Genomic DNA, 24,925 nt, shown 5'->3' on the forward strand with positions numbered 1-24,925 from the left:
ATGTGGATTTTACTGAAGTGTGGTTAAGGACATTGATACCATAGTTGGCGAGTGTTGTTTCTTATTATTGTAAAGTTTATCGTCTCTTTCACTATCAAGGCTATGAGGCATGGATTTATACCTCAATACGTACTTTGAACTACATGACCTGTCACCAGAAAGCTAATCTGAATTTTGCATGCCGAAGGCGCAGAATACATCGTAAAATCGATTTTTAAAGTGTTACTGAGTATACACGTCAAAGAAATGAACATTCAGCTAAACGTAGAATTTCAAATACATCTTCTTCCATTCTACCATCGGTTTTATACATTTACTCAATACGAATCTCATAAGATTAAATTAGCTGCCTGTGTCTCCGATATCGAAGGAATTAGTTCAGTGAATTACTAATCTAATAATTTGCATCTTAATTACTAAACCTGCTTAGAATGAAGCTCGTGATATTTTAGCAAACTAATAACTATTAGAAATAAACAAGAATACTTTATTAAAACGAAATACAGCTTTACATAGTTTCCTATTGTATTACAATAAATGTCATATTTAATTAAGAAACATAAAAGTAACTTTTGACCGCAGTGGTGAATGATAACATGTACTGAACAAAACATAAACACTGGTCAAACTCATAATTTGCCTTTGTGTTGGTATCAGTAAATAGTCACTGTTTATGAGTAATATAGTCGCCACTTCCTTTCAAATTCGAATAGCTTAAAATAAAAGTATAATGTCAGTATAAAGACAACCCACAATGCGCTGATTATCATCAACAAGTGACCACCGTAGTTGGGCCAGACCCTGAAATATCATAAATAAATTAATTAGAAGGAGCACATATATCATTATTAGAAGTATCTATGCCATAATTAGTAGAATACAAACAATCTACTACTTAACACTACATTTTTTTCAGAGATACAAAACTTAAATAAATAAACATGTTCCAACAGACGCAAACTATTACCACTTATTGGCAACAAACGACTTACATTAGCGCCATAAAAGTTTGTTTTCTCTAATTTGTCCGAAAGAGAGACCACCTCCAAGTATATCATGTTCAGTTCGATATCGTCTCTATATGTATAAATCTTTGGGTAATAGTATAGTTAAACCACGCGTCAGTACACTGCCAGAATAGTAAATCCGTTCTTTCCCGCATGTCACTGTACTGACACAGGCGAAAGGTCTACTTTGACCTGCGACACGCCTGTTGAGAACCAACGTTTTTGGTTCCTTTCACTGTGGACTATCTCTTCATACAATACGGCACATCCTTTTAAAAAATAAGTGTGCTATTCCTATTTTTATCTAGTTTTTAACAGCGATAATAATTTAGGTTTGTGGTTTTTAAAAAGAGTGGCTTTTAAATTTTAAAAAAATTTACGTTTCACAAAATTTTATAAAGTTTCGCAGGGAATATTGTCATGGTAATTCAATGTATACTATAGCTCAAATTCTGAGAAAGGAAAAGAAAACCCTTCTTTTTTTTACCACAGCTAGGGTGTGGGAAGAGGGAAGCTAGGCAATCATGTTTTCTTGCCGTGCTAGACTAAATAATTTATGAGCCACGAATAGGAAGTTGATTATGTTATCTCCATTTCGTTTTAACAAGTGGGCGATATACACAACTTGCCCTCCTACCCCCCTCCCCTCAAACCCGCGAGCTCAAACTGCGTCGTTTGTTTCTTGTGTACAAATCCATATGATTCATTTTCCGTTCTCTGTGGTAGCTGGAATTCTTTTACGCAGGAGAAAGTCTAGAATCAAGTGTTTTATCCTTTGAGAAGATGGCGTCAACAAGCCTTTCCAAAGAAGAAATTCAACAAGCACTCTGGGAACACACAGACACAGAAGATGTAGATGATTTGGACGCTGCTGACAATGACGAACCAGAGATCGAACCCGAGACATTGAGCGAAGACGATTCCGACAGCGACGACAAAACACGTCCAGGCTACAGGTATTGGGTTCGACGGGACAGATCAAAATCTTCTCCTACACCTTTCCCTTTCACTTGGCAAGCTGGACCAAAGACCGACAGACTGACTGCATACTCAAACCCCATTGACACCTTCAACAAGGTGTCGGAAAAAATATAGTAATAATATTATTTCATTGTAAGACCTCAACCAAAAAGATTTCGCATTCGGAAGGATGTACGGATTTTCAATAAAATTCTTTACAAACAAAATTGAAAAGAAGGGAGTTGGGGGTGTTTTCACCCGAAATTTAGCATTTTTTATAGACTTGTTGACTTTGGCGCCCCGTGGCGCCCCCTCGGTTTGTACCAAGTATCTCAAATGATCCCCAAAATTATAGCAGGTACCTTCGGCAACAAAATGCTTTTTAGTTTATGTCCCTGTAGGCAATATAAGTTATTTTAGAAGCTTTTCTTTCATACACTACAAACTATTAAAAATCATTTAAATTTCCCGCGGTATGGAGAAGCGTACAGCCTGCTGGCCGGCGGTATATTAAAGGTTATGTTAGCAGCTTAATATAATTTTAACTACATCCCATCAAATCATATTCTTTTGTGTCATGTTACTACCATCATAAAGATAAACTTTGGTAAGGATGATAAAAAACGCTGATTTCGATTACGTTTAATAGTCAAAAGTATATTGTCGTACCAATGTGTAATATGTGTCTACACAGTACATCATATACCACGTAAAAAAATCTTTGACATAATTTTCCATGTTTACTCAAAAAGTTCTTTGTGCTTTAAATTGGTACCGATTTGTATACTCTAGTTAAAAGACATTTAAATTGTTTATCAAGCACAGTTTGACACTAAGAAATTAGGTACTAGTGTTTCCGTTGGTCATTTATAATCACATGACCCAAGATCCAAATTACACAATTAGAATATACATGCAAGTAATAAACACTTAACCTAGGAGGAACCGTAATTAGTGCATAGCCCTTAGAGTGAGTTTCACATGCAACCACTTATTAAAATAAGTTGTTATTTTTCAATTCACTAATATTTATCTTATATACGTCACGGACTCATTAAGGTCCCTCTAAAGGCTATGCATATAAACTAGAAAGCACCATCTAACGAATATGATTACTTTTCACGGACATTCATGTCTCAAGCAATATAGCATATTATTTAAATTATAAAATGTGCAATGATTCGCAATTTAAACACTGGGAACTAGTTACTGAAGTGAACATACAATCGGTCACACATACAAACAAATTAAGCAAAGACTGTGATGATATAAATGACAGTGAACTGCATTGATGGACAGGAGAAAATACAAAATCATTAAAAACCCAAACAACTCGCTATATGCAGTAATCACAGGCTTGAACTGAATCACCCACACACATGTATACCAGATATGGTTTATCGTCAAAAGAAATTTAACCTAAAATGTCAATCTTGGCATGCTAACATGCTAAAATTAAGAAACTTTGTTGAAACTGACTTCATCTATACCGACATATTTCATGGTTAGCTTAAAACCTGAAGGCAATAATTTAAAATTAACGGCCAAGTTCGTTAATGGAGACTGCAAGACTTAAGAACGGAACAAAAAGCGAGAGGCTACATTATGAATATTAAAGCTCACATTAACATGATGTTAGAAAGAGAGAAATCCAAACGTAACGACCAAATTAGTAATCGACCTGCACAAGGCAGTGCACTAAAATTTAACTACGAGTCATGCTTAAAATTACTGACTTTCACAAAATAAATTCCACACTGAAAATAGTCAATACTCGCTGTCGTCTGGTCACTTATCAGCTATTTCTTATCTTATACCGGAACCAACTAGTAGTTAGTCTCAAAACGGTTCCTCAACCAAAATTCAACTTGAATTGGTGTAGTATAAGATTTTCTTCTATTCGGCTTTCCTGATTGTTTAGAGGTTGGGCTAAATTACTTTTACTTTTCCTGGTCTGATTTAGCAGGCTATGGAAGCATCAAAGGTAAGGTTCCACCCACAAGAACAATAACCGTACTAAAATCACGGATGATTCAACGACACGTCTTCTGTCTTCATATTAGGTAGTATTATATCGACTCGTAAGCAACATTAAAGTTGGCTATATTTCACTCTAAAGTAGTCCCACGTTCTATTGACAATTTCGTAATAATTCCAATCTAAAATTGTAAAATTTGCTTTGATAGTAACTAATTTAGAAAATTTAGCATATTTTACTAACAAATGAAAATAATTTCAACCTATTCCATGTGAAAACAACAGAATTTCTACGAAAACTGTTTCGGGTTGATAGTGCTTCAACTTTTGCGTTGCATTTGAGATCTATGAACAGATGTCGACACCTACATATGATGTAAACAAAACCAATCATGTTAGTGTTGTATATACTTGAATACAAATAAATGATCATAATAAAATTAATGAAAAATAGTACATTAGTAATAAGCTATCGTACGGAAACGATGTTTGATATGCACTTTATCATATTTCTGTTAAAACACCACAATAGGAACAGTTAATTGTGTTTATTTTTCCTAAAATATAGGAAAATACGAATGTGTTTGTCTGCATAGTTTCCATGTTTACTCCTTGTTTCTTAGATTATTTATAAGTTTATTTAGAATTATTACTATTAACATACCTTCCGTCACCTTTATGATTCTGTATATGGTGTTCCATAATATTGACAGTGTGCAGTTTCACATAAAATGCGGTAATTTAGTGATTGTAGGCCTAAATAAACAGTACACATATCATGTGCTTCCATGCACACAACTGAAATACTGCTTGCCATGGTTAGTTATACGGCATAATCTATCATCGGAATGTACCACTGGTGCAAGTACAGAATACAGGCTCCACTATAAATACAAGCGGAATTCAAATTACCATTTCAACCGTTTAGTGTAGCCTACACGGCATAAGCGAGGGAGATGTAAAACTGAAAGGAAGAAAATCATTTTACTTCATTTCTGGAAATGGAAGGAACGTCAGTGCTATTTCTCAAGGTGTTTCATGAGTACACCTATGCACATATTTAATCACCACAAAATAGCTGTAGAATAAGATACACATATTGTGGGTTCTTCAGTAGAGTATTCACCTTTGCCACGAAGAGTTTTTGTTTGGTTTCTGTTATTGGAAACATTATGTCTGGGTTTCTTCAGCGTTCTTTCATTTTTCTCTTTTATTTTTACTATACCAATTCATCTTCTGCATAGGTCTATTTTAATCTGCTGGAACATTTCAGTTCTTTTCTTCTTTTCTTTCGTCTTCCTAAACGAATGAAAAAGAACAATCTTAAACTTAGTTTAGTTATTTCAATTAATCTCTTACTAGATGATTGAGTGCGGTCTAACGGTAATCCCTCAGATACAGTGTCTTAGTGCAATGATACTAACCTGTGGAAGAACCGATGAGTTGAAGTAGAGGTTTGTTTCGAAAGAAATTGCTTGACCTCTTGACACTGGACAAGGAACATTGAAATAATCGCAGGCTGCATGTTTCATTTCCTCGATTTCAATGAAATCCATTTTCACCGTCGTGATGGATTCAAATTCAGAAGAAGGACTTGCTGAGGAAAAGTAGAAAAGAAAAAGAACATAATTAAATCTTAATTCAAAAATCATATTCAAAATCATAATACTAAACAAATATAGATAAAAACAGTGTTGCTAGTTTGAAACAAGAAACAATCGAATAGAAATTGAACAGATTGTGATCTGTGCTAAGGTTTTGCTCAAGATTTCACACCATGAGTTCCTCCAGATGTATGCTGGGATGTTGTACTTAAAGGTGTCTGTTTGTACTGTAGTGACCAACATCTAAACCGGAAATGTTTGATTTCTACAAATTCTGGTTCGAATATTATGTTCTTCAACAACTGTATTCCTAATTTTAGGGCCTGTACATCCTGGATAAAAAAAAACGGTGATCCATAAATTAGTTCTTGGAATTTTTTGTCTCCCAAACACACAATACATATACAAACAGAATAGATATATAAAGAAGTTTGCTGAACGGGTTCACGCGTTTCTGCATGTACTATTTGGCTAACTGCAATCACTGTTCAAACAAATAATTTAAGGGTTACGTTCTGGTTTCCCATATAAAACAGTATCATTGCATTACTTGCAGATTCATGTAAATTCCGCAAAAAACATGCTAATGCCCATCTTTTTGTTTTTCTATTCATAGAATATATGTGCACCATTTGATCCAAAGAATCCTCTCTTCTCTTCGTTCAGTTTTTTTTTTAATTTACAGTTCACCGTTATTTTTAAAAATCGTGCTGCTAAAATGCACTATAGAAAGCAAAAGCATCACCATTATAGTGCGCCACAGATGACAAGTTTGACGGAAAATATGCGAACTAAAAACAGTGTTGCAAATTTATGAAATGAAATAAAATGAAATCTTTGTGTTTTACGTCCCACGGTTATGCCGGTTAGGCTAAAGGAGACGGTGATGATGAGTAATGAATGAAATGGTGGAATGAAGAAAGTGGGAGGAAACGAAAGAACCCCGAGAAAACCCACGCACACGTGTTTGTTCACCACAAAGTTCACTTGGCGGGGGCTGGGATCGAACCCGGGACCCCAAGCACCAGAGGTGAACGCTCTACCACTGAGCCACCGCGGCCTCCGCAAATTTATGAAATCTAGTAGTTACTGTTGTTATAAGAACTATATTGTGCTATTAATGCAGAAAGAAAAACATGTTCAATTTTGTTGTTCATGTTATTCCCTTCCGCTTCATTGTCGAGTCGTACTAGAGAAATATATCCTTTTACTTTTCGCTTGAACGATTTGCAGACCCATATGTCATATAAGGAGTATAAATAGAACGAGTTATGTTGAGTTTGAGTTTAACGTCCCGTTCAGCAGCGAGGCTATATGAGACGTGGACCTTCAGATAAACCTGGACTCCGAACCACTTGGGCTCCCGCCGGGAATCGAACTCGGGTCTCCCGCGCCAAAGGCGCGTACCCTAACCGCTTAGCCACGAGGGAGCTCTATAAATAGAACGAGTTATGAATAAATTTAATTCCTTGTCTATTTAAAATCTCTTGATCTATTAATGACTTTTTTTAAAAAAAATTCGCTTAGTATGTTTGAACAAGATTTGATTCGTAACTCAGTTGCTAGAGAGGGAACTGAGCGAGCGTTGGTGACGTAAGGCAGTTTAACTTAAAATTAGAAAACATAAGCTCCCACTGGAAATCGAACCCAGGCCTCATAAAAATGTGAGAAGACAGAAGCATATAACCACGATGGAATATGTTACCTTTCTGAAAGAATTATTTCAGTTACCGCATCTCTCGTATATGGAGTTCCTAGTTCGATTCCAACTCGCACTAAGTCTGTTTTGTGTAGGACGCACACAAAACACCATATGTGGGGTTTTCTCATGGTTCTCCTGCTTCCTCCCACTTTGTTTATTTGATCATTTTCTTAATTTTTATCAATGTCTTCCTTAGTGTCGGATCATAATCGTGGAACTTTAAACTAAAAAAGAAAAAATGATGCAGCTAAATAGATATAAAATAACCTGTGTATCATATTATAATGACTTTTTCTGAGTAGAGTAATATATTATTTTCAGCCTTATGTCAGGAGGGGCACGGTGGATCAGTGGTAGAGCGTTTATCTCTGAATCATGGGGTCCCTTTTCCGATTCCCGGCCAAGTAAGTTTGCGGTGGACAACATCGTGTCCGTGGGTTTTATCGGAGTACTTCCGTTTCCTCCCAGAGTCTCATTCCTCCCAATTCTGCTATCGTTATTCACTTGCCTAAACCACCGTTTCCTTTGGTCCAACGGACATAAACGTGGGACGTTAAACTGAAAGATTTTATTTTCATTTTCAGCCTTATTCCAATGTTATAATTGCACCATTTAGAATATATATTAGCATTCTTGGTTCTTAATATGATGATCCCAGGTTCAAGTCCGTTTATCGTGTCTGCGATTTTTCAAGATGTTTTATTCAAGCTTCATTAGACGAATGAAACGTTTCAGCGACAACTTTCTTCCACGTCGTTTTATGCTGTTGATTGTTGCTTTTTCTATCCAGTATAAATGACCGTCTCAGAATGTATCAGGAACTTGATTATGTATATAAATAAACATTAGTGTTCGATATAAGCTCAATATATGCAAAAGGATATGAGGTGTTATGGTCAACTCAACAAAAATTTACTTTGGTGAAAGCGCATTTTAAAATGTCTTCATAAGAGCATATTCAACAAAATGTTCATTTATCAATTAGTTATTATTATTGGTGGTGATTTGACTTTAACGTCCTTTTCAGCACCAAAGTTAAGTGAAACGTGAACCTACAATTTAGCATAGGATCAATATTACATGAGCTTCCACGGGAATCGAATCCTGATCTATCGCGCCAAATAGTTTATAGTATTGTTTAAGTTGTGTTTTTATTAATTCTTTGAGTAAATAAGAGGGCACGGTGGCTCAGTGGTAGAGCGCTTATCTATAGTATGTGACGTATTATAATGATTTTCTCTGAGTAGAGTAATATATTATTTTCAGCCTTTTGTCAGGAGGGGCACGGTGGATCAGTGGAAGAGCGTTTACCTCTGAATCATAGGGTCCCTTTTCCGATCCCCGGGGAAATTAAGCTTGTGGTGAACAACATCGTGCTCTTGGGTTTTCTCGGGATACTCCCGTTTCCTCCTACTCTCATTCAACCAATTCTTCCATTATTCATTTCCTTTAATCATAGTCTCCCTTAGCCTAACTGGCATAATCGCGGGACGTTAAACTCAAAGATTTTATTTCATTTCATTTTGAGTAAATAAAAAAGCTGACCCAATGTTGTTTGCCCTTACTACCCGAAACATATTATAAGTACAAAAGTTGTTTGAAATGAAAATAGGCCTATATTGAAAATAATGGTCCTTTTTCGATTTCATAAAGATTATATGTGTAAATAAGAAGTTTTGTTTAAATCCCGGTCAATGCTTAAATGTACCATGAAATTCATCGTAAACTTGCTTCATAATCATACAGCAGCAGCTATGCCAGCCAGCATTACTCTATATCAGGGTAGTGAAATGTTCTTAGTTATTGCAACACTCTTCTTCAAGACGACAAGAAGTTTCAACCAATAGGGGTTGCAAACACATTACCCCCCCCCCCCCTCCAGAGCGACTGTCAATAGAGCTGAGTTGCCATACTTACACATCTGCCGGCGAGAAGAAACCCCACTCATGTGCTTCATTTCTTAAGATTCGCGCGGGCTGAAGACAAGTTTATCTCGAAGACGCGAGATCTCAACAGATGAAAAGAAAAGAAAAAAGAAATGGGGAGAGAGGCGGAGAAAAGTACTCCGTGATATCATCATCATCATCATCATCATTGCTGCTGTCACTGTTTCCTAACAGTGTGACACGTTTGTTGACAAGTTTTAAAAATTCCTCACGTTGTCCAAGCCTCTTGTATTAAGTCCCATGAATGTTTCATTACACTATTCCAGAATATATTGTCAACTTTGTCTATTGCATCATAACAAAGTTTTTCGACATTCTTTAGTGCAAAATTAGTTCTTTCGTGTTACATGACCCTTTAAATGTACCTTTATCATATCAATTGCATCGATATGGCAGTTTTAAGTAGGATTGTAAGTAGTGTTGCGCCAGGCCCACAACTAGAGGGGGGCTAAGAAACCTGCACCCCCAAACTTTTCGTGACCCCCTAGACCTTAACACCAAATGCTATTATTAATACAAAAACACAATTTAGCTATGTGTAAGAGAATTTTTAATTACTTGGCCCCCCCTAATGTTCTTGCTCAGTCGCATACAGTAGCTTAAGGTGATTCTACAATTTTAACCCCCACCTCAACAAGATCATATAAAAAAATATATACCATATCAAGAAATGTACTTAGGCATACAAAAACGAACGTATTTTGGAAGTTGAAACTTTTTAAGTTTGGATGTCGTTAATGAAATTCTGTGTACGTCAGTGGTCCCACATGATAAGGACCGAATTATGTGTAAAACCAATGATAAAATCATTGAAATATTTTTCCTAGAGCAAGATAAGGTATTTCATATATGTATGTATTATTTCTTCCGTATTATTAATTCCAGTGTTCCAAATTTAGTTCAGAACTTTGCTTCCACAGAGAAAATTCCTCAGGAGTTCCCCCCTTGAATTTTGATCTAGACAGACCAGTATGTATTATAAATTGAGGTTAGAAAAGTTAGTTAGAAGTGTTTTCGTAATATTTGTTGTTTTCGTGCGGGAGTAATAGTATAACATTTGTTTCATGTATGTAACTACTACTACTACTTTTTTGGAACCAAAACTCTTTTTTTTTAACAAAAACATTGTTCGACTGCATTTTTCTTGTAACACGTTAATACTAATAAAAATCAAGGCGTGCAATGATGTTGTATTATATGAAGCAAATCGACATCCATATTGTGTTGCCCTAAAGTAACCATTTCTCCATTTTTTCCTCAGATCGATTCTTTATCACCACTACAGAAACTAAACAAATAGGGCTATGCCTTTTGCAAGCATAATTCATTTTTCTTTATATAATAAATTAACCCTTCCTGCTGGTCTAGTGGGTAGCGTGTATGGCTTTGGTGCACGTTGCCCCTGGTTCCATTTCCGGTGGGGCAGCAAAAAATAATTTATCAAATATTTATTTTAATCAATCATCTGTTTCTTTTAGCCTAAAGAGCACAGCTGTGGGACGTTAAACTAAAAAAAAATCATTCTTTTTTTCACAATAAATTGTTCACTTTGCCCCTTGGGGGATTCTCAACTTGGGATCGCGAAGGGAAATGAAAACGATACTTGTAATTAGGACCTAGTAGCAGAAAAATATGTATTTTAAAAAATATATATTTTAAACTTCTTATTTTGATAGACATAATTTTATTTCTATACTTTGTTACGAAATACAGCAAAGAATATTAAACAAATAAAGATTATTTAAAAAAACATTTGAAACACCAGAAGCAAAAAAAAAAAAAAATACAAATACAAATACAACTTGCAACTGTAAGTTATTGGCAGCAATAATGAAAAACTTATTGGAAACCGGAAATTAATTATGGGGATTACAGGCAAGAGGATGTGATAAAAGGGGTCGTGATATAAAATGAGATGAGAAATTCCAGTTTATTGTATCGTTAGTAAGTCTTTCGTAGTATTTTATCTTCAGTGATTATTGTGTTAAGGAATCAAAGTGCACGAGAATTTAAATTCCTTATTATAATAAAAGAATAGCAGAATATATACCTAAACGTGCCGGTATATATACTTAACGTGCAAAAAACTCATACAGATCCTAAATACTAACAGACACTTGTAATTTGCAAACAGTTTTACAAAACCAACTTACATTAAATTTTGTATCTACTACAAACACAATATCAAATGACATTGAGTGAACAGATTCTTTCGCCCTTCTAATTTTGACGTTTGGGTAATTGGAAGAGCGAAGGTTGGAGAGGGAGGGTAGGGTGAGAACATGGCAACACCGGCTTGTCAGAGAGAAAGTTGGGAGTATTCAGAGTACCTAACTGACCCTAGTGCCACGTAGAAATTGGTGTTCAGACATAACGTCATTTGTGTCGTACTATACCACCACTATCAGATGTACTTTCAGCACTATATTCACCAGTATCTTCGATAAATATGGAACGTTGTCTTGAAAATCTGATCTCCCATTTTCGGAATCACAGTCAATTTCTTCGTCCAACCAAACATGCTCATCACCTCCAAAGTTAATGTCCGATACCCCAATGACTAGTTTATACTATTTAGAATACTTAGAAGCAGAATTTTGTGTCGTTCTGACATTAGTCTCTGAAATATAAAAAAAGGTCTGCTGAAAAATCCAAATGGTAATCATATCACAATATTACACATCTCAGCCACCAACCTACTTGATTTGAAAACACCTTTGTTCACAACACCAAGAACGAACAGTTATATCATTCAGTTTAAAATAACAACGAAAATCAAAATCAAGTGTTAATAAAATATAAAAGTTGCCAACACCATAGTTTAAGCACCAGTAATATTTGAAATTCTCCCAGGGACTAGTGACAACCGCTGTTATTGTTTAGGGTTAAACTCTATCTTGTAATAATTTATTTCCACTAATCAAAGTTATAACAATCTCTATTTTGTTACATCCATTCTTTTAGAAAGTATTACTATTTACCATATCGTCTCGACATTGTTTACATTCTACGTAAATATGAAATCTCAATAGAATGGATGATCTCAATATAGTGTGACTAGAATATGTTTTCTTCTTGTATGTAAATATTTCCCGCTTAAGCTTATTGTACTTAAATGTTATCGATTATTATTGGTTTTCCTAATTTGTTAACTTTTAACAAAGAGTATACATTTTGTTGTGGAATACTGATACGTTTTTCAGTAACATTTCGGGTGTATCAACACAAACTCCTAAAGTTAAAATTTATTTCGTGTTAATAAAAATTCCTGCAGTTAGCATCTGATAAAATTTGTTAGAATTATCGAAGAGATTAGTTCTTGGGTATTTGAAGTACACGGATTTTATTCTGTGGCATAGAGGGTACAAATTTCTTGTCCAGAAAATTCCATAAGTACGAGTATTTACAACACAAACTGCTATCAAAATATTAGATAAATGTTACGTAAGGAACTCATTAAAGTATTATAAAATAAATCTATAAAGAGATAATTTAAGATATTATATCTATAATAGTAAAAAATCATAAAGCACGTGAAGAAAATTGTAAAAATTATCGACGTAAAATGTTATAAAACTGATTGCAAAGTACCGTACTGCAACAGAGTTTTACGCAAAGTTTTGTATGTACGAAAGAAGCTGAAACAAAACACTATTGGAAAAATTTATAATACACGCCATTGGCGAACCTGATCAATATCAATGACAAAAAAAATCTGAAAGTTAATTCTAACAATATAACGATTTTTAGTATTAAGACCGATAATTTATCACTTACTTGCTATAAACTGGGTTGAGAAATGCGTGTTAGTATCCAAGGTTACTTTGCATGGAACATCGTCACAACCATTCAGATCCATTTCGTAAAGATCATAAAAATCCACTGAAATACAAAAGAGAGAAATAATTAACCCTTTCACTACCACTGGGACATATGTAAAATGAAATGAAATGAAATCTTTGAGTTTTACGTCCCACGGTTATGCCGATTAGGCTAAAGGAGACGGTGATAATGAGAGATGAGTGAAATGGTGGAATGAAGAAAGTGGGAGGAAACGGGAGAACCCCGAGAAAACCCACGAGCACGGTGTTTGTCCACCACAAAGTTCACTTGGCGGGGGCTTGGATAGAACCCGGGACCCCAAGCACCAGAGGTGAACGCTCTACCACTGAGCCACCGCGCCCCCCACTGGGACATATGTATCCCACGATATATTCTGAGAACCAGTAGTAATTTATCACATGTTATTGCTATGAATCAATGTCCCATTGGGAAACAGAAGTCTGCTAATGTTTTACAGAATTCTTATAATTACATATTTCATTTGTAAGTCGAGTTGTTGTCAAGTTTGATTCTGAACTCTTTGCTCATTAGATGTCTTCCCGTTTATTATCTAATATGGTAACTTTTTCACGTTCCATTTCAATGTCTTCAAACTATTTAATTTTTACATATATCATGTACTCAGGAGGGACATTTTTTTTAGCTACCTTTTACATTCGGGATAATTGTGTCCCACTGGTATTTTTAGTGGGACATATTTATCCCAGTGGTTGTGAAAACCATACTTATTTATAAAGGAATTTTTCGATCATCGAGAAAAATTGAGCTCAGATATCAGTGTTGTACGAAGTTTTAAATGCAAGCACGATGCAGATGAAATTCAAAGATTTCTTAACGACTCTGACGTTGACTGTGTAAGTGATGCCCATAGCAGATGAAGGTTATCAATTAGACAGCAGTGTAGGTGAAAGTGGAGATAACGGAACCGATGAAAGTGAAGAATAAGCTGCTAGCGAAAAAACAGTGGTTGCATGTACTAATAAAGAGCTTGCAATTTGGAATAAGCTACCGAAATGTAAAACATATGTAATCATAAATACGATGCAAGATTTTTTCTGACAATATATCATCATTGAAAATATAGGATGATCATTCGTTTCACTACCACTGGGATATGCAGGTCCCACGTAAAAATACCAGTGGGTCACATATGTCCCAACCCTCCCTAAGTAGGAAAACGAAACAGCGGGAATTTTTTTTTTATATTTATATTTTTGACAACAATTTTAATTAAAATAACCATATATTAATATCTTTCACTCCGAAGAAAAAATTGGTAGTAAAAGGGTTAAGTCAATGTCACATATCTTCCATCCAGTCCCTTTTGGCTTCTTTAAGAGAACGTATCTGTAGATTCGCAGCACTTCATAATTTGCAAGTATATATATAGCAGTTGATATGTCAACCATTAATTCTTTCGATAGCAGAGATGATATTTATCACTTAGAAATTGATTTCTATTCATGCTATCCACCAACTTCAACGAATACATTACTCATTACCTCTTTCGAGGCTGGTATTTAATGGTACTGATCTCCATTTTTCACTCGGTAACACATATTTGGTGCGAGTTCAATATACTAGTACGCCTACATAAAAGTTCTGATTTGTTACTTCCAATGAAAGAAAAATTTAACTTATATATGAGAGTAATTTCTGCTTATGAGTTACTTTCCATTACCTCCATGCGAGCTTTAGACGCTACATTGAGCTCGGGATTATTATCCTCAAAGAAATCTGCGTTCATTGACCTTAGCGAAGTTCTCGCTATCTGGGACTCGCACTCGATCAAGCACAGGTTTGGAATCCTCAATGAAGCTAGGGCCCAATTATGGTATTAAGCTTTCGTTCAGTAATGGCTCGGTTCCGTTAACCTTAATACGGTTCACACTAACTCGTGTTTGTGATCAGTAACCTCATTACGGCATGCGATCGCACCTACTAAGGCTCTGACTTTACTATCAACAATTGCGCCCATGCGGGTGTTCACGCTGAAATATTGAGCTCGAGGCCGATTGAGGCTAAGAGCTAAGTTATTTACTACAGATCTGTTGTTTCTGTGGTAGAAATTCACATTGGAAGAGTGACCCTTAGCTTAAAATAGTGCACCTTCGAATGTGGTTTAATTACTTGAAGAAGTTAATTATAAAAGATTTCCGAAGACATCACATACTTCGTAACGTTGGAAAGTTTAAAGGTTACCATTAACATAATCACTGCCCAAGGTTGTAAATGAGCGTGCTAATTGAGCTAGCTCACATGAACGCGTTCCTTTTTCCTAGTTTTGTCATGAGCTAACCCGTTTTAAAGGTTGTGAGCGTGAGTCGTGTTTAACTCGAAATATAAGTGAGTTTGAGCGTAACACTACGCTTAATTTCACAGTCAAGACCAGATATTTTGATTTTCGCAAAATAATGTAATCATCTATTTGTAGGTTTGCTGTTGTCCAATCTCTGAGAGTCCAATATGTAGGTTTGCTGTTGTCCAATCTCTGAGAGTCCAATCTGTAGGTTTACTGTTGTCCAATCTCTGAGAGTCCAATCTGTAGGTTTGCTGTCTATTTGTGATAAAAATAAATGATGCAGTTTAGGGCAGCTAGCGCCAGAAATACTTTGTGGCGAGAGGAAGTGCATCTTTTTCAAGTAATATTTGTTTAGTTTTCAGAATGTATCATATTTTTTTAATGTTTGTCCAAACTTATAACACGATAGTTACGCACCAACCAAAGGCGGAAAATATATTTTCTTGCCTTGATTATTTCTTGAAAGTGAATTATAGAAGTGCAATTATTTCTTGAAAGTTAAGTAATTGCCTTGAAAGTGAATTATTTCTCGAATTTTTCAATGTAAAGACAAACTACAAATAGTAGGGGCAGAAGTTTGACATTTTTCTTGCTTTTTTAAAAATTGTAAACTTAAAGTAATTGGCGTCTCCTGTTTTAAATTATTATTATTATTATTATTATTATTATTATTATTATTATTATTATTATTATTATTATTATTATTATTATTATAATTATTATTATTATTATTATTATTATTATTGCAAGAATAAATTCTATATTAGTCAGAGCTTGGTCTTTTGCTTTCGAGGGACGATAAGAGAGAGAGAAAAAGTATGACGATCGTCGAAAAACCAAATTCGAGGTTTCCACTCCAATTTACACGTTTCATGACACCTACAGGCTGAAAAATTACTTTTTGAATGTTCGTTCGTTCACTCCGATTTATGTACATTTCTTAGAGGCTATATTGGTCAAAGTTTCCAAAGGAAATTTGAAATATAAAGTTTTTACAATATTTTGGAAAAGAGTCTTTCGAATTTGCTTCCTAACACCCAAAATAATGGTAGTTTACTGAAGGATATAAATATAAAATTCCGATTTTCTTAAAAACTGCTTCAACGATATTGTTTGTGTTTCACATATGAATATTTCATTAACAATCCTATACTGTGGTATAAGCCATTTTCCGGAAAAAATCCAAAAATAGTATTTTCTCTTAAGGGTGTTATTTTCGGATGATTTTTTCTAGAACGATTAAGGCGGTTTTGTTTTTATTTCATAAATAAATATTTAATATAAATATAAAAGAATAATCTGATAGTGTGACAACTTTTTTTCCCTGAAAATGTCCATAAGATATATTTTAATCTTGGGGTAGTTTTTGCAGACGGTTTTCTCGAAAGTAATTCTGGCGATTTTTTTCATATTTTATTAATAAATATTTCATTAAAAACATGTCAGTATGGGTAACACATTTGTTCTTTAAAAGTTCACAAGGAGTAGTTTATTTTGGTTCGAGGTTTTCCAAAACAATTTCCTCAAACACGACTGAGGCAATTTTGATCATTTACTATATTGTCATGTGTCACTAATTGGAATCGAACCCGGACACTTACACCATGCATACACTCATTTTGTAGCTGGGAAATTATTGAACATAGGTTACCTAGCGGGACTAATTGAGTATATGCTCTTAATGAATTAATCATTAATCACAGATAATTGCAGGTATCAGATGGAGGGCCACGAGTATGTTTCCACCAGTTTCATGAATAAAAATGAAATAGGTAGGAGTCGAAAGTTGACGAAGTGTGGTCATTTCTTCTGGTATTGCGGACACATAATACATAAACATAATATTACACTTTGTTCTGAAACAAAAATTGGTAATTTTGTGGTGCATTTGTTTGTATATTATGCCAATTTTCTGCTTTTAAGTTATTTTATATTCTACGATATGTTTGCCATTGTTCTTAAGTTTTGTTGATTGTTTTGTCATTTTTGGTAGGTTTAGACATTTTTCAAAATTATCTTTTGTCATTCTTTTAATTTTGGACTTTCCTTCGGGGTAAACACATTTTCTCGTAAGATAACAATTTTCAAGGAAAAGAAAAAAATCTGAACTATAGACACTGGTCTTTAATCCTCTGTTGTCAAGATAATGGTGGTGTACTGCAACCATATGTAGGTAAGTAAAAAAAATCTTGGAATTTTCATTTTTATGAAAAACATCCAAAATAATTTTTTCTTGTAACATTTTTAAAATCATTTCTAACGTTTAAATTTGTTACTTTTCAGTATGTTGACGGAAAGATGGAACGTACCTGGGATAGTCCCACTTCCGCGATGTCACGTCTTCCGATTTTTCATACACAATTTGTTAATACTAAACAATAATTGCAGATTTACATGAATAGATTTTTTATGTTTGCAGTAACGCACAGAACATGGAAACGTATACACGCGAGCAAAAGTGCATTCACACTTTCCATTTTACTATCCTGCAATGTTAGACAACCAACACTACTGTTAAGCTTTGCTGGTTGAGAAGTGCATAAGACGTTCTACAAGTGCACTAGTTTGTTCGAAATATGTCAGTGTAGCAAACTTCAAAAAATACAAAAATTTCCATTCCTCTGCGACGAATAAAAAATTTGTTAGAATACACCGTTAAGTATCTATAGAATGATTGATATCATGAGAGAGTTACAGAGAAATTTTATTTAAAATTAGAAGACCAAGGAAAAATTAATGTTGTTCAAACATTTATTTCATTTCACAGGTTACAGCATTTTGTAAAATCTCTCAATGTTTTACATTATTCGTTTCAACGTTACCTTCAGTTTTGTTAGTTATCAGTTTTAGTACCTCTACTAAAACTTCAAGATAAATATCAGGTCAAGGTATTTTGACTTCCATCTTTGTTTTGTGAGAATATTCTTTCATCAGCAAAACCATCCCAGCTTTTATTTTTTTAAATTTATTATTATTATTATTATTCATTTACACATTAAACCTAAGAAGAATTTTTTTGGTGTTGTATTACTGGTTTTCAGTCCAAAATGAATCAGAAAAGAAAAAGAAATAGAACTGAAAAAGAAAAAGAAAGACAACCAAAGAAAGTAAAAACAAGAAGTGCAGTGTCAGTTCAATTTTGCGAAAATCATTGCATCAGTAGAAAACATGTCATGTGTTTCATATATGACAAATACTCATATTTTGTGTTCACATTAGGGATGGGTAAAACCGGTTTTTATAAAAGCCGGAAGCCGGTTTCTAGAAAAAACCGAAACCCATAAAAGCGACAATTTGGTTTTCTCCAAAACCGGTTTCTGTGAAAACTTTTGGAAAACAAAACTATTTATGTGGAAACGGAATCGGTTTCCGGAGAACACCGAAATACTATTCTTTTCAGAAATAGAACAAATTTGAAAACAAAAACAGGTGCCGAAAAATCGTTTTTTGTGCCAACCACTAGTTCACATAACATGAGTTCGTGTAATTTAATCTCCAATTACTAATACAAGCATGTACTTATTAGAAGTATATACGATATCAAATGAATACGAGCTTTATTAACTATCCCTCGCTATATTCTAAGTAACCGAGAACTGCAATTTCGTAAAGAAGAATAAACTAAAACATAATCAAATATGAATATCGTTGAATGTTTATGATAATATTTCAATTGGAGATATCTCCACTCTCTGCTTCTCTAGGTTAACATGTGCAAAATTCTTGAATCTCTTCTCTAGATGGAGAACTTTCAGCAAAGAGAAGTCATCATACACCCTGCAAGAACAAATTAAATTTAAAAGTATTGACTTAGTGCGGATTTGAACCCAAGACCTCCGCATTTCTAATCTAGTACCTATAACACCTCGACTATTCTTTCACTACTGCCGAAGTCTCCCAATTTGAAAGTTCTGTTATGAAATAATGGTCAGAAAAAGAAAGAACGGAAACAAAACTTTCATTTAAAAAAAAAGTAACAGAAATAAATAGAAACTTTCGGTTTGCCGAATGAAGACTTAAGTAGCCAAGTCTCGATTAGATCAACCCTTTTGAAAAAGTCTTGAGTGTGACACAATATTTCTTTTCTACCATAGAAACCTGTGTATCTTGATAGGTATTTAATGAATTACGCTTAAATATAAAATAAACGTCTTGCGTGGTAAAACAATACATTACTATCTGTCAAAAAGATTTTTGTCGGGGGTCTGCATTGTTTAACCCTTCCTGGAATCTATGTTATGAACAATCAGTCCATACAATACGCACCCACTTCATTATTTAATTATGTTTAACAGAGCTATTCAAGTAGCTCGTAACAACAACATTTTGGCTATAATAACATTTTGGCAATAACATTTTGGTATTATTTGGTATTATTTTGGTATTATTCTCGGAAATATGAATAAAATAGTTATTTACACTTATTTTAATGTTACAGTTCAGACAAGCTAAAAAAATAAAAAAATCAGAACAAATCTTCATACTTAGCACTTAAAGTTAATACGGTGTATAACAAAAGTATTACAACTAGTCTGAGATATTATGTTTGTTACATAAATTTCTGCTGTGTGTCGTTGCGTGAGTGGGTAACGTACCTGAACAGTGGGGTAGTCATTAGGTGTCTTGAGTTCGAATCTACGCCACATCTTTCTTACGATTCCTTTTTTGTAATGCTTGTTAAAAAAGAACCAGAAATAGAGGCTACAATTTGGATCTGACTACGTGATCCTTGTCCCCAATACTATAAATACGTCGAACAAACGTTTGTTTAGTGGCGGATATATGTCTTTGATCAGGTAATGTTGACTGTTTTGAAACCAAATGCAGATTATGAGAATTAAATCTCTCATATCTGTAGTTAGGTGTGCATAAGAAACAAAATTGAGTTCAAAAGGTTTAAGAACAATTAAAGGTATTAATATAAACTATGCGAAGATTATTGTCTTATATCGTCATGAAAGAAATACAAAAGACGTTTCGAAAAAATAACGTAGAACTTTGTAACCGGATGCAAAGAAACCTAACGTGAACACACTAAGGACGAATCTTTTACTGTGTAGTGGTCGTGGTTCAGTGGTCAGGGCGCCCGCCCAGTAATCTAAAGGTCGTCGGATAGGATACACGGAGGGCAAGTATTTCTTTTTACTTTGGAATTTTTGGATGGCGATTGATCGGCGATGACACAAGTTTTTCTTTTATTTTCGGATTTTGAATGCCTGATGTCTCAAATCTTCAGGTATAATAATACTGCTAATGATAACGATTATAATAATACTGCTAATAATAATAACTGCTGATAATAATAATACTGCTAATAATAATAACGATTATCTCGTAAAAGATTAAAAGTTAGGAGCTTATTATCGCTCAGGTCCTACAGTTACAAGGAGAAACGTGACATTTGGCAATAACATTTTGGTATTATTTAGTGTTGCCCATGCGAAGAGGAATTTCTAATCTCGTTTCTCAAACAAAACAAACAAAATCGAGACGAGAATGAACATGTTGCTTGCGAGATGGGATCAAGGCTAACTAAAATTATCGTCTTGCTTTAGAGATGAGAATCGAGACAAGACGAAAAGTATCGTAAACATTTTTCGTCTTATCTTGATTCTCGAAATAGTGTGTGTCCATTCTTTAAGTAACAATTTCTCTGTAGACTGAATCTTATACACTATTTTGTTACTTTGTATTTCTGAGCTTATCAAATTATGATCTGTGTACGTATTTTTGTGGCAAAACTTTTATACTGTAACTACTTCTGCATGTCCTAAAAGTTAGTTTGACACCTTTAAGTACACGTCAGTCAATTTGACCGATGTGTATTTTTACGTTATTGTACTTTCAACACTGGTTGATTTTGGCTTTCGTAGTTCACAATAGCTTCCTCCCTCCCCCTCCCCTATCACTCCATAGAATATCGCAAAACAATGCTGCTCTCCAGATTGAATGCGTGCCTGATAATCGATTCCAGAAAAGGAAAACATGTGAGAAGTGTCCACCAGGAAGTGGTTAGAAAATGCATCCTGATAGCACAAATACATTAAGTGCAACTTCGTAATATGTGGATAATGTCAAAGAAGAGTATGTAGAGACTGTGTTGAAGAATTTGTGTGAATGTGAACAAGGAAACTGAGGTAGTTTCTGAACTTCATCTCTTACCAGTATATAATATGTCGATGTTGCATAATTTTTAGCATTAGAAAAGCAAGCATTAGAAAAAAAATCATAAGAAAGCTGATGTGGAGATTTGAACCAAAGACACCAAATGACTCACTGTTCAAGTACGTTATCCAATCACCCAATGATACACAGCAGAAATTTCTGTAATAATCAAAATATCTCGGACTAGTTGTAATACTTTTGTAGTATTAACGGTACGTTATAAATATGAAGATATGTTCTGATTTTTTTAAAAATTTTGCAGCTTGTCGGAACTGCAACATCACAGTAAATGTAAATAACTATTTCATTCATATTTGCTACTTGAATAGCTTTGTTAAACATAATTAAATTTCGAAGTGGATGCTTATTGTATAAACTGATTGTTCATAACGTAGACTCCAGGAAGGGTTAAACAATGCAGACCCCCGACAAAAATCTTTTTGACAGATAGTAATGTATCATCTCACTACACAATACGCTTCTTTTACATTTCAGCGTAATTAATTAAATACCTACCAAGGTACACAGGTTTCTATGGTAGAAAAGAAATATTGTGTCACACTTAATATTTCTTCAAAAGGGTTGTCCTAACCGAGACTTGGCTACTTAAGCCTTCAATCGGCAAACCGAAAGTTTCTGTTTATTTCTGTTATTTTTTTTAAATCGAGGTTTTGTTTCTATTCTTTCTTCCTCCGACCATTATTTCATAACAGAACTCTCAAGTTGGAAGACTTCGGTAGTAGTGAAAGAATAGTCGAGGTGTTATAGGCACTAGGTTAGAAATACGGGAGTCATGGGTTCAAATTTACTCTAAGTCAACTTAATACTTTTAAATTTAATTTGTTCTTGTGGGGTGAATGATGATTTCTCTTTGCTGAAATTTCTCCATCTAGAGGTGAGCTGCAAGAGTCATGCACATGTTAACCGAGAGAAATGGAGAGTAAAGGTATCTCCAACAGATGGTTCATTTTTATTTATCCTTCTTTACGAAATTACAGTTCTCTATTACTTAGAATATAGCAAGAGATAGTAAATTGTATACTACGGCTTAGAGAACTCCTTCCTTGTTATCGATATGCTTTTAATAAAACGTGCTTGTATTATTAGTTGGAGGTTATATTACACAAATTCATGTTATGTGAACACAAAATATAAGTATTTGTCATATTTGAAACATATTACATGTTTTCTACTGATGTAATGGTTTTCGAGAATTGAACTGACATACACTGCACATCTTGTTTTTACTTTCTTAGATTGTCGTCTTTTTGTTTCTCCGTTGTGTTTCTTTTTCATTTTTCTTTTTCTTTTTTGTTTCCTTTTCCGAACACACTGGAAACCAGTAATATTACTCCTGAAAATACTTCTCTTAGATTTAATATGTAAATGAAAAATAATAATTATACATTTAAAAAATAAAAACTACGATGGTTTTACTTATAAAAAGTATTCTCGCAAACAAAGTTGGGAGTTAATTAATCTGGATCTGATATTTTTCATTAACTTTTAGTAGAAATATTAAAACTGATAACTAACAAAACTGAAGGTATGTAACGTTGAAACGAGCAATGTATAACATTCAATGATTTTACAACATAATGTAGCGTGTGAAATAAAATGAATGTTGGACCAACATTGATTTATCCTTCACATATCTAAGGTTAAATAAAATTTCTCTTTAACTCTCCCATGATATCAATCGCTTTGTTGATACTAAACGGTGTCTTCTAACTGATTTCTTTTCGTCGCAGAGGCATGCATATTTTTCTATTTTTTGCTGTTTGCTATACTGACATTTTTCAAACAAACTAGAGCACTTGTAGAACGTCCTGTGTAGTTCTCAACAAGCCAACTTTAGCAGTATTGTTGATTGTCTAACGTAGCAGGATATGAAAATTGGAAGTGTGAATGCACTTTTACTCTTGTACATACAATGCTACACACCAGGCCGAAATATAGGTAATAAGTGCATGTTAAGCTCAATAATTTGCTGTATACGTCTTAATCATTTAATTGTTTACATTGATATTTTGTTTGCTTGTTTCCATTAAAAACAAATTTACATATTTTATCTGAAGAAGTAGATTTGAAAATGCAGATTTTGTAAAGTTAATTTCAAATGTTCGTGACTTAGAACTTGATTTCCTAGATACATGGAACAATATGTAGGATATTTGCAGTTAGTGGTAGAGTTCTCATTTCTAATAGAAGGGACATTTGGTTCGATCCCGGGCCATGTGAGTTTGTAATGGACTACATCACGTACGTGAATGTAATCGAAGTTCTCCTGCTTCCTACTTTACTCTCAATATACTAATTTTCCATATTAATTCATTAATGATCCATATCCTTTAGCCTGCGGAGCATAACTGCAAGACTTGAAACTTAAGACTTCTCTAGTCTACTATTGTTTGCTGTACTGCTCAGTAATTTCGAAATTGTCTTTGAAGTTTAGAGAGTAATTTTCTTTACAATTAAGACACTAATTTCTTTAATATTGGTCTGGAAATAAAATCTAGTAATACAACACTCAACAATTCTATCGATGTGACTCTACGTTGGCTTTATATTGAACTGAAAGTTTCTATACGTGCTGAAGTTACTAGCAAAAGAATGTACCACTGTATATGATATGACTCTATGTGTGTTCCTTATCTTATTCCCTATAGATGGACAGGCTTATCATAAATAATCCCAACTAAAATGGAGTTTACTTCTTCCACTACTTTTTTTAATTACCTTAAAGATCACAAGTATGAACCTTAAAGCGTGTACAGAAAAAAGTAGTATAAAGAAAATATATTTTACCCTCACAATGCACAAATGGAGTATCACTGTTTGCACAGCTAATAAGTAATGCCAAGACAAATACAGTGCCTGCAGACAGCATATTCCAAAGCGTACTTAGAATTCTCAGTAGTGTTGGTAGTCAACATGCCATTAAAGCTGTAATGAGAGGTATTCGTAATTTCATATCATTCTGTTACAAGTACTCGTAAAAAGAGCCATTAAATATACCTTGTCGCCTCATAAGACATATAAAAGGGTATTTACTGGTTGAAAGAGCTTCTATTGTTAGAAAAACTGCATGCATGTTTGACTGCGTTTACTAGAATGTAGATAAAGATTGACTTATCTGTGTCCTATTGACAGCACGGATATACTTAAACCAGTTATTATTTACACCTCAGAAAAGTGCAACAATTTCCTTTCCACTGAGAAAAGACTGACATTTTCTAGGAAAATATACACGATACTCATGCGGAGTTACTACGCTTCCAACACCTTATCGTTTTAAATAATTTGATCTCCTATTTTAGTTTCAAGATAAAAGAGTATCAGACACACGTTGATTTATATAATATATTATTCACTGAAAGATTTAACTCCTTATATCTAATTGCGTATTCATGAATGGA

At 34.1% G+C, this 24,925-nt stretch overlaps 1 protein-coding gene and 1 long non-coding RNA gene across 2 annotated transcripts in view; one reads left to right on the forward strand and one right to left on the reverse strand.

Annotated features, from left to right (window-relative positions):
- LOC145664097 (uncharacterized) overlaps window positions 1-24,925 on the forward strand; it is a 285,281-nt gene that overhangs the window by 54,420 nt on the left and 205,936 nt on the right. The gene's annotated exons all lie outside the window — the stretch shown is intronic.
- LOC145663575 (uncharacterized) lies at window positions 585-24,447 on the reverse strand. The gene is made up of 4 exons (XM_081729687.1): window positions 24,315-24,447; window positions 12,974-13,078; window positions 5,369-5,541; window positions 585-801 (listed from the first exon to the last, which is right to left on the reverse strand). Exons 1-4 carry the CDS (start codon window positions 24,394-24,396, stop codon window positions 715-717), a joined length of 447 nt encoding a protein of 148 aa, XP_081585813.1. The 5' UTR covers window positions 24,397-24,447; the 3' UTR covers window positions 585-714.

The sequence above is a fragment of the Thermobia domestica genome, chromosome 11 (genome assembly GCF_964235325.1).
Source record: "Thermobia domestica chromosome 11, izTheDome1.hap1.1, whole genome shotgun sequence".
In the NCBI taxonomy this organism is placed as follows: domain Eukaryota; kingdom Metazoa; phylum Arthropoda; class Insecta; order Zygentoma; family Lepismatidae; genus Thermobia; species Thermobia domestica.

What these genes read in the sequence shown, in the direction of transcription:
- LOC145663575 (XM_081729687.1), bottom strand. Translation starts at nt 24,396, where the DNA reads ATGCTGTCTGCAGGCACTGTATTTGTCTTGGCATTACTTATTAGCTGT. An exon ending in CTCAACCCAGTTTATAGCAA is followed by an intron (nt 5,542 to 12,973) that starts GTAAGTGATAAA and finishes ACTTTTCCTCAG; the next exon opens with CAAGTCCTTCTTCTGAATTT. An exon ending in ACTCATCGGTTCTTCCACAG is followed by an intron (nt 802 to 5,368) that starts GTTAGTATCATT and finishes ATGATATTTCAG; the next exon opens with GGTCTGGCCCAACTACGGTG.